Genomic DNA, 14,389 nt, shown 5'->3' on the forward strand with positions numbered 1-14,389 from the left:
CACGTAGTTAGCTACCATTGACTATTCAAGCTTTTGAAACATTGGATGAATGAATTAGGGCATCACATCTTGTCAACATCAAGGACTCTGTAGATAGTGACGGATGACAGCATGATGATGGAGCGTCGCCTGAATGTGTTGGTGGGAGAAACAGGAGAGCACCAAAAAACCCACTAGCTGTCTGCAACATCCGCCAATTTTCCCACTTGTACAATATACAGATTTGACTCCGCCCCAAATTGAAACCGAACCAGCATGGTGGGAGGGAAGTATTTCTGACCATTCAACTACCGTGGTCTCTTTTGAAATGTTGATAAGATAAGGTAGGTGGAAAAAATAATATGGATATGGGAACTAATGATGACATGTAGGTTAATATCATACACAGCTTTCTCTATGCTGTCAACATTGCCATTTAAGTTCAAGATGGGAGGGCTAAGAGTAGTTTGTTGTCATAATAATTTCACAAAATTTTGCAGTAGATTTTTTGAAACATTGTGTTGCATGTAGCTTAAAAAATCTAAGTTTTCAAGATATCTTGGAAAGCTTTGACAATAATATTTACATTGTAATGTAATATAATTATTGTGTAAGAGATGGTTTCATTAAGTGGTTGACTGTGCTCTTATGTATTCCTGTAAAATAAATTCCATCAACGAAATATGAGGAGGGCAGACCCAAAAAAAAGCATGCTGCCACTCGTAGATGTAGTAGAGAGTTCTCCCATTAGATGGGGTTAGTAGATACCTTCACTAAACAGCTGCCCAGATGGCGTCAGTTTGTAGGTTAATGTTTGATTGTAGTATTGTTTTTCTCTTACTTTTCTTCTGTTCCTCCTGCAAAGTTGTTATGGCAGATTTAAAAAAAAAAAAAAACAAAGAGCGTGTTTGAAATTTTGTTTCCTGCTTGAAAAATTGACAATGGAAGCTTATCAAATGCTTCAACAGGCTTTCAAGGAGGATGCTATCAGCCACACACAAGTTTTAGATTGGTTTGGATGCTTTAAACGTGTTGAGATGAGTGTTAAAGACCATGCTTGTTCTGGAGGCCCTTTAACATCTCAAAATGATTAAACGTTGAAAAATCTGCCAAAAAATCAACCAGGATCATTGTTTCATGATCTGCGAAATTTCAGAAGAGACAGGTGTGAGTTGGAGCTTGTACCAGCGGTTTTTGACTGAGGATTTGCAAATGAGTCATGTTGCCGCTAAACAGGATCAAAAAAAAACATTTGATTGAATTTGAGCCAGGACTTGAAAAAAGAGATTGAAAGTGATCCAAACTTTTTGACCAGTCATTAAAGGTGATGAGAGTTGGTGTTACGAGTATGACCAAGAAACCAAGAATGCGTCAAGCCAGTGGAAGACTGCCAACTCCCCCAGACCAAAAGAAGCAAGACAAGTGAGGTTGAATGTTAAGACGATCATCATTGTCTTATTTGATGTTCGTGGAATTGTGCCCGGGAATTTGTTCCTCTGACCAGACTGTTAACTAGCATTTTTATTTTAAAGTATTAAGACGTTTGCGAGAGGATGTGCGGAGGAAACGCCCAGAACTTTGGCTATCATGTGACTGGTTCCTTCATCACAACAATGCTCCCGCACACATGGCCTTACGAGTGAACCTTTATTTGGCCTCTCAAGGGTGGTCTGTCGTTCCTAACCCTCCGTATTCACCAGACCTAGCCCCAAGCCACTTTTCCCTGTTCCAGAGAATGAGAAAAATAAAAGGGAAGCATTTTGAAGATGTGGAGGCAGTAAAAACAAGCTTCTCAAAGGGCACTGGAGAATATCAAAGTTGAAGAGTTTCAGAGGTGCTTCAAACAGTGGGAAAAAAGACTTGACAAGTGCATTGCATCTAATGGAGAGTACTTTGAATGTTTATAACAAAAATTCGTTTTTTTTTTTGGATCCCCCTCATATAATTGTCATTTCATCATGAAGATGATTTCATCTTTTTCACAGAAGTTCTTTACATATTGTAATGCGTGTGTCAAAAATGATTAAAGATATGTTAGCCTCAAGTTTGTTGTGCCATGCTGGGTCTATGATTGATTGATTTATATTATATAATGTTCTGAAATTGCAGAATGTAAATTTAATGGGTGGCATGGAATGTGAAAACAAGCACTTTTGCTAAGGACCATATGCCTGGTGACTCAACCCTGCAAAGTTAAAGGCACAAAAAGTAGTGTGCAAATTTGAATTTTGCTTGCACTAGACATCACTTCACTAGCTGAGAGGACACACAATCACTGCACCATGATGTTCAAATGTTCTGCAGGAAGAAGGCAGGCAAGCCAAGGCGCAAACATTTAGAGTTAGCCATTAGCAGTAGCAACCTCTCAGCCAGTGGAAATATGTCTAATGTGTGCCAAATTCAAATTCCCTACATATTTAACTGGGTCACTACTTGCAAAATTTCACTAAAATACAGTGTATCCTTTTGCTGTGATTGAGAAAGTAACAAACAAACTTTATCATTTTGTAACAGTAAGTATTAATTTGCCGATATATTTTTGACTGTTGAAATATTTATGTTTTTGGAAGTTTCAAGTTAATTATTTCCTTGTTCCAAAGTGTGAATAAGGTAGTCTAGTCTGTAATAAACCATTTCAAGCACATCCTTTATTTGGCATAATACTAATTAAAAATCTTGTATCTTATCTAGTATTTAAAATAATCAGTTTAAAGTGCAACAAACTTGATTAACTTGAATGAAATCAAAAAAATTATGAAACAAAAGTTCTGACTTATTCATACAATGTTGTCACTGATATAAATTATGATGTCATTGCGAGAAAAAAAAGTTTTTACTGCTACTACAAGGCTATCGTCCGAGATAAGCCCAATAAAAGAGATAAGATTGTGCTGACTACACATATGGATACCGTGTAGCCTACATTATGTCTGTCAACCCACCTGGGCTGTAAAGTTCTCCAATTCCTGTGTGAGGATGGCGATTCTCTTGAAAATGGCAGTTTGGTTCTCTTGGAGGTCTTTTGACACTGAATGGCACTTCTGGAGGGCATCGGGTACACCCTGGCTGCCAGCAACCACTGCACACACAAAACACTTGTCACAAGCGCTGCGTCTCATTCTGCAAGGCGACACAATGCTCGAGAACAAATACTTCACAAATAATTTTTAACATGACTCACAGAACTTTACATTGTTTCATAGTTACATTTGCAAATAGTTACATTTTATAGAACTACATTTTTAGAACATTTATGCTCAAACAATGGCTCACAGAACTAGACACAGCCACATAGTTAAATTTTACAGAATTACAATTGTAGGACATTTTGTGAGGAGTGTTGGAAAGTTGGGTTCAGTGGATGGTGCAGTATGGTGAAGGGCGAAGTTCATTAAATGGTATGCCCCTTTCCTATTTTTTTTTACTTGTGCCAAAACACAACTTAAGAAACTGAGCATCATATCAGTAAAATCAAACCTCCATCCTTCAGAGATTGAAAAAAAAAATACAAATTGAAACTAAAACATTTATATTAGCAGTTGAGTATAACATCTTTGTTGGTATGGGGGCCATTGTCCAAGCCTTGGCATGCCAGAATTGACCATGTGGCCCATGGGTTGGCCACTGGTGAACTGCACAATGAACAACCTATGGGTTTTTAGTCATTATAAATAAATCCACATGTGATTTCGGTCATTGTAGAAACAGTTCATTTAAAAAAAAAAAAAAAAGAGATAATAAAAAATGCACTTACACCATGTATCTTTGAAATCCATAATAATTTTAACAGCAAACAAGGAAGTTTTCGTAAAACAAAAAAAAATAGTAAAAAATTTTCTTTAAACAAATTTGAAGTACATGTTCAACCCTGCTGGGTGCAATTTCACAAAATATTAATTAAAAATTAATAAAAAAATATTCTCATCATGGATTTCGGAGTTAAAGGGTCATGTTGAAAATATAGCAATAAAAAATCTCAAAATGAGCGTAAGAGTCCAAGAATAATTATCATTGAAGAAAACTTGCAACTGAAGAAGTGATTTACTGCTTTTTGTTAAGTAAATGTGGAACATGCAACTGTAGATACGGCTGCTTCATGTGAGACGTGATGTCATTCGGGTTGAGCATATGCACAATGCTTACGGCTCGGTGTCACCCACCGAGCAGCTGCTGATGCCATGTTCTTCTCATTACTTTCGATTAAGAGATTTTCCTGTAAATTTATTTTGATAGCTTTTTTTGCGTTTGTTGTTGGGTCACAAATTTGCTCACCAGATATTTACTTAACATTTTCGAGCTGTAAACCATTTAACACTTGCATGACTCTTCACAGCTATTAGGTAAGATTTAGTAAACATATGTAGAGAAAATTTTAGACACCACGTAAAATGCAAGAGAACTATCGTGATGAATTTAGCAGGAAAGGCCTCCCAAATAATAGTAATGACGAGAAAATTAAATAACACCAACATGGCGTGTGAGACCAACCCTTTATGGAAAACACACCCCTCCATCCTGATTTTGGTACTTTTTTTTATAATTCGTGTTTTTATATATTTCTCCTAATTATTGACATGATTAGGCATAAATAATATCATCCAGATATTTTTCACGCTGTTAAGGGGCCCGTCTGGTCAGGGGTGTATGTGTGTTAGTGAGACGGGATGACAAGCGCGATGCTCGCTGGTGCTTCCACCGCGGTGTCGCCTCGGAACTGACGCGCAGACTGCTGTCGTTCATAGGACAACTGTGAAATTTCAGCGGTGACCGTAACAATATATGGCTGAGAAATTAAGATAAAAGTGTAATGAAAGTCCCTTAAGTGCTTTCAAGAATCTGTACCAGTTGTTTTATGTCTAAAAATTACTCTGAAAACACGTATTTTAACCATTTTAACTCTTCTATAAATACAGTTTAAAAACTTTGCTTTCCCCAGCACATAACCGCTGGGAGGAAATCTGTGATTATGTTATAGGATCAGATTCAGTCGACGTACTAATACACAATACCGCGAACATCGATTTAAACAAGAATCCAGAGATAGGTCTTGTGGTTTGGGCCTATCTCGGCACAAATGCGGTGTGCAGCTTCAGAATAATCCCATGTTGATTTAAAAACTTCTCAAGATATCAGAGCGGCGTCTAAGTACGAAAAGCATTTAAGAATACGTTGAGGGCAGATGTGCAGTTATATTTTCGTATTTTATTTTAAAGTTTTTTTTTTTTGTGTTTGCAAAGTGTTTTGTCAGAATAATTTTAGGCATGAAACACCCAGTAGCGGTTCTTGAAAGCACTCGAGGGACTCGCATTGCACCTTTATGTTCATTTCTCCGCCATATAATGTTATGTTCACCGCTCGACTATCACAGTTGGCCTACGCACGACGAGGAGAATGCGCGCCAGTTCAGCACCAAGCAACGTCCTGACAGGGGCGACCCCAGGAAGACTTCCCGGGAGGAGCTATCGCACAAAGAAATGACGCAGTAAACAAAACAAGTCAAGAGATTGGCCTGCAATTTATGGTCTCCAAAAAAAATTACAACTTTTGTCGATAGAAAAGTGTGATACGTGTATGCCGTGGTCGGGAGGGGGTGGAGTCCCGGCTCTCGAAGGAGCTCCCCTCCCAAGGGCCGGACCCTCGACGCGGCGGCTCCGAGACGCGCGCAACGAGGTCAAGGGGCGGCCCTCGACATTCTGACCGTGCCCGGCGCACCAGCCCCCGTGTACTCTACACTCTACACTCTACACTCTACAATCTACACTCTACACTCTACAGTATAAGAACCTCGGGAGGAGCTGTGCAATAGACCAGTCTAAAATTCAATGGATGACTTAAAGAGATCAGGCTGGGGCCTGGTTTATAAACCACGCAACGTCGCAACAACGCAAGTAAATCACGGTCCACGAAGGTCGCAGGACGTCACCAACTCCAAACTATTAACAGTAAAACAAGACAAAACGATATATATATTTTTTTTTTTACTCCGGAATCTTTTTATGATAAAATAATTTGGTTTAATATTAATGTTTTGTTTTATCGTAGCCCTTTCAATATACAGTTCAACCTTTCGCTCTGCGAATAGAATGATCCAACCGTCGACGTAGCTGCTTCGTCAGCGAATTCTAGCGGCGGGTGCGGAATCTACGCGTGATTCGCGTCAATGGATGAAGTTTAAAACAACATTTTCGCATATTTATCACTCTCGGCATTATTTTAAAGAATTCTACGTTAACGTTCGTGTCAGAGTTTCGTATTATAAGTATACTAGTAACACAATAACACGTGAATTTGCTCGTTACCGAGGTTAGATGTTACACATTTCTGGCGAGTACAGAAAGATGTTTTTTTTCACGGTGGGGCTATTCCATACACCCCAGTCCCCCTCGGTGAGGTTTCTTTCCAAAAATATTAAGACCCCGCAAAGTCTAGCGCCGCCACTGATCCGACAACTCGACAACTCGGCGCAGTGGTAAGACACTGGTCTCGCATTCGGAACGAGTCCCAGACATTTATAACCTCGGTTCTCTGCCGTCACTCACTGGGACGTTTCGCTGCCTGTCGATGCCCGTTCCACAAGGACGCAGAAACGCAGGAAAAAACACACACACACACAGGGAGAGAGAGAGAGAGAGAGAGAGAGAGAGAGAGAGAGAGAGAGAGAGAGAGAGAGATACAATACACACACAGCGGAGCGCAAATCTGTAGGATTCGCAAGGAGAACCCGCGGAAATTAGTCTAAGAAGGGGGTGGGGAGCCAGTCCCCAGAGATTTGCGTGTGGTTTTTAACCGACACAAATCATCGCTAGATGGGTGCTTGTATGTTGTATACTGCCCATATTTTGGTCTATATGCATACGATAAGGAAAAAACTTTAAAATGTACAGAACATTTTCCATAAAACATAGTTTTGACGTTTGCATTTATCCACCACGTTTTACCTTCATTATTTTGAAAGCGCAAGCGGGGCCCCTCAGTGAGAGGCTCTTCCAGGGGCACCCTGGTCCCCCCTGCCTCCACTCCGGACCAACGCCCATACGCGCACACACACACACATATATACACACATTATCTCTCTCTCTCTCTCTCTCTCTCACACACACACACACATACGTAGGCTAATAACCCGCGGCTTTGCTCGCGCATTTTCATCATAGGCTATTGCTGATATATTTTACCATTATAAGAAAAGCATGTGATTTATTCCAAACAAAGAAAAAGATACATTTAACAGCCACGTGTATAAAAGATTTAATTCATAACAAAACTGTTCAAGAATGATGTTTACTAAAGTCGTTATGCGTAAGACCTTTTAAATTTTTAATACAGATTATGTATATCTGATTTTATAACACGCTTTTTCCCGCGACTTCGTCTTCTGCGTGGTCTTCAGAAATGGATCCAGAGGGGAATGAATAAAGAATGAAAATGATTGTAAAAAAAAAGATGAGTCTGATGTGTACTGCAGTTTTGCGCTTCACTGACACGGTAAAATCGCGGAATTTATATTGTTTCTTGACATTCATAGTTTAATGCAATAGATCAGTATACAACATTAAATGATATACTATTTTCTACCAGTAGTATTGGGCATTCGATGCTCTTGAACAACCAACACAGAACTGACCATGCGAGAAGTGTCCAAATGAATTCTGCCACTTTCAATTGTCATTGTAAATGCTAAAATGGTGATGAATTTCATAAATTCGTTTTTAGAATTTTGTATCTAATAAAAAACACATTTGCAATGTTTGTTTTACCCTTTTAATAAAAGTGCACTATGGACGTACTTACAATTTGGATTGATAGTCAAAATGAATACCATAAATTATTGCAAGTAGCTTGGCTTGACTAGTTGTTTCTTTAATTAACTATGTCAATGAAAACATGTAGCGGCAAAATTACAGAAGTTTAGCTTGAGGAATTTGAGAGAAGTATTTAATCAAATAACACAAAATTTTAGCTCCGAAAAAAAAAATATTTTCATACATTTTTTATTATTTTTAGTATTCACTTCATCAGAATGTTGTTGTGAGCGCGAAACAATTTAATGCACTGGCGGATACAGAAAAAGGAGCGGGGCCATAGCGGCATGCCCCTCCCCCCTCGAAACCTAAATAATTTTTTTAATGTTCTCATAATTCCTTATCATAGTTTACAGAACTTACTTAAGTATGATATTACTGCAGTGCGGGACGTTTTTCGATCCACAAATAAAAGGTAACAAATATTTAAATTCTAAATGTAATAAAATAAAATAATTTAAGTTTGCCCTCCCCTGACCATTCTGTATCCGCCCACGACTGAATGACGACTGCGTGCCTATTAAACAACAAGATACGTAGTGATCAAATGGAACAAGGCCTGGGCCAGCAGAATGAAGGCATCCCCTTGAAGCAGGGGCGTAACAACTAAATTTCCAAAGGGGAGGGGGAGGCAATATACATTTTTATAAAGAATCATCGATCCCCCGTATTGAAGTGTGGGGTCCGGGGGTCCTCCCCCGGGAATATTTGTATTTCAAGGTGGAAATGGTGCTATTTAAGCAGTTTTACTATCTAAAAATTGATTACACAGCACTTTCTTTGCCCCCGTTTGCCCCCACTTCAAGGTTTCAGAGGGGGGGGGGAGGCAAAATACCCTTGCCCCCCCCCCCCCTGCCTTGAAGCGTGTTTCAGCCAGCGAGCGGCGAGAGAGGTAGTCGGCGCGACCCACATACGACCCGGCGACCCTGGGGCCGGCGAGCACTAGACCGCGACCCAGACAGACCTGGCGCGATGGCGACACCGAGCGAGTAGTAGCCCACTGTCTCCCCGAACCCCCTGCCCCCACCACTCCCCCCGGCCCGCGGCGAACAGCCGACGGGACGTCGTGGATTGGAATGGATACCTCCTGGTTCGATGCGGAGTCCGAAATTAAATAGCATTTTTAGAAATTGGTTGTCTGTAAAGACGGTTTATGGACGATAGTTTAACGTGACGTCATAACAAAACATTTTAACATTTTAATAATAAAAGAATAAATACTTGAAATTATACCTACTAGTAATCAGATTTTTTAAAAACCAAGAATAATTAACCTTTATTGCCGAAATTGTTGTTGTAATAAGCAATGAAAACCATATTAACTTTTCACTTCACTTTAAAAACAGTCGAGTGGAAGAGAGATAGATGCGGCGCAAGCGTACAATGAGCGTAACGGGACACAGCGTAACGGAACAATGTACATAACGGGACACAGCGTAACGGAACAATGTGCGTAACGGGACACTTTTTCGTGCGTGCAGCCGGCGTTCATCGATTTATTAAGACGTTGTCACGTCAAAAGCTATTCTATCACTTTTATGACGTCTTGCAAGTCATTATTTAAAACTAGGGTTTTATCAAAATTTTCAGAGTACTAAAGGCGGCATTACAATAGCCCGTTCCTTCCGTCTGTCGGTCACGTAAATCGGATGGTCCGAAAAATTATATCCGTCCGTCCGTCAAAAGCTCGGCAAGCTCTAACTTTTGACGGACGGATGGATTACAGCCATGGTTTCAGGCCGCGGCGGTCAACTGTTACCAGAACACAGCCCTGTGTTGTCTGTGCAGGTCGTTCATATGTTTTGTACAACATTTCGGTTCATAAAACTCACGTCCAACACAATTTAATCTATACTCGAAATTTTCCCGAGGAAATTCTGATACAATAATTAAATAAAAACGACACAAATAACAAACAACATCTAAATAAATCTACCGAGAGAAAAACATGGGATTGCTGGCAGCTGTTATTTTATTTGGGGAAATATTCTGACGGAAGAAGTATAGTTGTAAATCGCTTGGCTAGATGCGTGACGGTCGGAGGCGAAGGGCAATTGTAATTCTGCTTTAACGTTTAAAAAAAAAAAAAAAAAAATTCCAGCACAGTACAAAAGCAGTAAACAAAAGTAAAATACATATTCAAAAATGAATTGAACCTACTTGAAAGGTCAGATGCGGTCTGGAATAGATTAGTATTGTTGTCTCTCCAGTTTTCGTTTTAGTTCCAGGGGTTCATGGGGAAAATAAAGGGGAAGAGTGAGTCGCCCCCACTGCCCTCCCACAGGACCGCCAATGTTCCCGCCCCACATAGAAGCTTCCACAGTCTGACATGCGTGAGTTGCCTGAGCAAAGTGATGTCTCCACAACTTCTTGCCACCGTTCACGATAGACAAACAAAAGTTCCCAGCCCCTTCGTCCGTGACACATCGAAAAAACATAGCCAATTAATTCCCTAAATATGCGCAGATCTATTCCATACACACGACCGTAACATGTGAATTGGTATAGGTTCGAAAAAATGGCGGTTAAATAATTCGCACACAACCAATATTATAGATTATTGCCCCCCCCCCCCTCCCCAACTAATTATGAATCCACCCTCAGCAGTCAGCACCCAACAATTCACGAGAACAGTGGGCTAAGACAGAAAAACACCTTCAAACTGAACGATACCAATTCAGTGACGAAACTAATATTTCTATTTAAGCGTTTGTTGTTTGAATATAATTGCATGGTCTACAAAGACCATTAATTTCAAATGTGTTAAGTCTTCGGATCCATCAACGGAATTTCATTACAAAATTAAGTCTAAAATTGCTTACTTAAGACGACCTCTCACGTCAAAATTAATACAAAATACAATAACGTATCTCTAACCTAATTATCTGTAAAAAGAAGAAATTCTGACTCTCCTTTTACATGCATTGAGTAGACTCTTCAAGCAAATGAACACGAATTTTTAGTTTTGGAGTGAAAGCAATGCACATTCTACACTGACGCACAGACGCAATTGCTACTGCAAAAGGTTTTTTTTTAACAAGCGCTAAGTATTTATATCTCATTAAAATATGTAGGAAATGGTGAGATAGCCCAAAGCCGTGTCCGAATTATCTCATATATACTTTATGTACTTGTCCCCGAAAATGACATCACGAAGGTTGTCCCAATTGGAAATGAAGTATAGAAGTACTTACGCATGTAAACGAATTTTTGTACTTATACTTCTAGGTAAAGAAACGTCGCGTTTTGTATGCTATGACAAGAGACAAGATTTTATGGTTTTATTTTAATGCCGATTTCGTTTTTAAAACAGGATATTTCGGTGTTATTGATTTTATTTATATTATGGAATCTCTTCATTAAAAAAGATAACATAAATTACTTAACAAATATGATACTTAAATGTTCCCGGATACTAATTTCTCCAAAACCGTGTCATTTTGACTGATAGATACATGACGCACTTTTTCAATGTAATGATTTGTATTAAACAAGTCGAACTTTTAGAACAAATAAAATAAATCTTGTAAATATTTCTTGTGATTGAAAAATGGTTCTAAGGTTTTAATGTAAAACTGAGTAACTAATAACTGTTGCAAGATCAACAAAGTAAACTTTTTCCAACCTTTTTTTTTATTATTAAATTGTGGTTCAAACAACATTCAAAATAAATAAATTTCACTGAATTTAATATTTAAAATATTAAAGATTTGATTAGTTTAATGATTTTAATTGCATTTCGGTGTTATATGGCGTATTGGCGTGGTTTTTTTTCGGTGTTATTTCGGTTTTATCGCAATTGACCAATTTAAACCTTGTCCCTAGCTATAACCGATTTAAGACTTACGTGAAGAAGAAAAAAAAGTAAGACAATTTTCACTACATACATTTTACCAGAATTACCATACAAAAGTTTTTAATTCTAACATTTTAATAGGCCCTTGGGCCGCAGAATGTCCCTCCTCCCCCCGCCTACCGGGGACCATAAAGGCCACTCCTCCGCGTCCTTCTCACGAGCTGTGTATCGCGTGTCTTCCCACGCCCAATCGCCACTGCTTTCCGGCGCACAATGCCGTGCTGACGCACTCGCAGTTATCCCGACAACTCTTCCTGGCTCAGGGAGAGACGAAGGAAGCTCTAGACGGTTGCGGTCGACCCGCACGCCGGTGGGGCGCGCCGTGCCAACAAATACCTACCTTCCAGTCAGCACCGAATTAATAAGTTACAATTTATAGATTGGCATGCCGGTTCTGCTGATGCATAGCCTTGATGCACCGAGATTGTACAATCACTGGGACTTTAAGAATCTACTAGCTGAAGTACCTCGCGTTCTCGTGCTTAACATCATCACAATATGTAGAACATCACTACCGAGTTTCAGGACATACACTTGTAAAACGTGAAACTTTAAGTCCCATTGATTGAACAATCTCGGGGCATCGAGGCTATGTATCAGAAAAACCGGCACACCAACCTTCAGCTTCATATTGTGGAAAAGCAGGTAACCCCTAGGAAATAAGTGACGGACGCACCAGAGGATAGCGCGTTACAAATTCGAAGCAACGCCATCTATTGACGAAGTTGTAAACTAAACTGTTATTTGCGTCTTTAGTTCGCTAGCAGCCGCGAGCTTCACTAAGCGGGTGGGTTTCGCCAATGAGGACAGGAAGTTGTCAGACCTTACTATATGACCGTGTGGCGGATATAGAGAAATGACAAAAGCTCACTGTTTGTGTGTATATGACCTACATTCTATGATTTTCTATTATAAAATTGAATTTCCCCCTTTTTCACTTCCTTAGGGATGGAATTTAATAATTATATGTTCGTCTATGTCACTCTCCAGCCCATAAACTATCTATATGCAAAAAATCATGTCGATCCGTTGCTCCTTTGCTGCGTGAAATGTCAGACAGACAAACACACTTTCGCACTTATAATATAATATTATATTATATTATAATATATAGTATAATAGTAGGGACGTAGGGTTTACTATGCCAATTGTTTTTATATAACGAGGAAATATGTGTGATTTCTTGTGGCCATGCTGAAAGACCAAGGTCAAGAGACATACTGGATTGTAGGAGACAGCCATACATACAGACGTTGCAAAGTGTTCACAAATGTATGGTGGACATGTAGGAACTAAGCAACTGAACAAATGTTTAACAAAATATGGTGTTTCGTTATACCTGAAACACGAAGAGCAGAGAAGAAGCATGTATCTCGACGTCAAAATTTGCTAAAGAACACAAAATGCAATGCTGTTAAGTAGAAAATCTGAAGAATTGTCCCAGACAAAAAAAAATTAATGGCAAGAAAATTCAATAACACAAAATGGCGGGTCAAGCTGGATCGGCTTTAATTTCCATGGCGAAGCTCCTTTCATAATCGATTTAGACCAACATGTTACGATACATCCCGCATATTTCCCATACCGTTGGAGGGCCGTCCAGAGAAAACTAAGAAACCGGGGGCAAAATTTTGTCTGACCACCTCCCTGTTACTTGATGTACAATTTATTTATATATATATATATAACACTGTAAACGTTACCGTGGCCTTAACTGCAAATGTGACCTGCACGTTTTGCATAACTTGTACGATTTCCAATGAATTACATTAGCAATAGACATGTTATAATTTCCTTCTACTATCAAGGTAAAATCCTACATTAAATATCATCTCGCAACAAAACCTGGTAGCTGGGCCCCGGAAAATATACCCCTCATTCCCCTTCTCCTCTTGCCAATCCCTGCCAGTGGCAAGCCTTTATTATACAGGGCATCGCGCAAAGACTCGCTATACCCTGTTTCACGCTTAGATTGCAGTACAAAGTAAATGGCGAACATGTTGCCACATTCATACTTCCCGGCTTTTTAACATCAAAAGTCTTATTTTGTATATCGTTTAGCATAAGAAGTTTTATTTTTTGTTAGTTTTAATATTTCTTGATTTTTCTAAGACCACGAAATAGTGTCTATTGACAGTATTATTACAGTTGCAATCATTCTGACAGAAAAAAAAATAATAATGCTAAACACCAATTATTATTTCAAAGAAGAAACTATTTGTACAAGTCAGTTACTATTAATAACGAGGCATTCCATAAAAGTATGTAGAATGTTGAAAAGAGCCAGGCTTCTTAAAAGTAAATGATATTAACAAAATGTTAGCAAAAGCGGGTGAAACCAAGGTGGCGAGTTCAATTATATGTGCTTAGAAATAAAAAATATATATAATTATCAGACGATGCTTTTGATAAAATACACCAGGAAAAAGTATTTCCACAATTCTTTTAAAAAAACTATTTTTCCCAATACAGTAAATAGATTTTCATTGCATTTAAAAGTCGTGTCTGAAACTTTTGCGCTCTATGGCGTGTACCTGGCAACAAGGACGGCGCTAATGGCATTGATCGTGCATTGGAAAGAGAGTAAATGCCCGTTTAAATGCACAGTGCAAGGATGGGTCGGGCTAAAGGCGGGGGGTTGGAAAACAGCGCCAGGTGATAAGGCCGGGTAGAACAGTGTGCTCGAGATAAGGCACGGCTGTCCGCAGATAACGCGCGCCGTCAGTGCGCACAGCGCTCTTGCTTCACGCAG

The 14,389-nt window shown here is 39.3% G+C and overlaps 1 protein-coding gene across 8 annotated transcripts in view; it reads right to left on the bottom strand.

Moving 5' to 3' along the window:
• The window catches only part of LOC134541880 (structural maintenance of chromosomes protein 6), a 65,122-nt gene that overhangs the window by 29,009 nt on the left and 21,724 nt on the right, over positions 1-14,389 (bottom strand). For all 8 annotated transcript variants that reach the window (XM_063385594.1, XM_063385590.1, XM_063385589.1 and 5 more), the window contains one exon: positions 2,922-3,058. In XM_063385594.1, the coding sequence (XP_063241664.1) occupies positions 2,922-3,058 (137 nt within the window). The remainder of the gene's footprint in view (positions 1-2,921; positions 3,059-14,389) is intronic.

Source organism: Bacillus rossius (genome assembly GCF_032445375.1).
Source record: "Bacillus rossius redtenbacheri isolate Brsri chromosome 4 unlocalized genomic scaffold, Brsri_v3 Brsri_v3_scf4_2, whole genome shotgun sequence".
NCBI lineage: Eukaryota > Metazoa > Arthropoda > Insecta > Phasmatodea > Bacillidae > Bacillus > Bacillus rossius.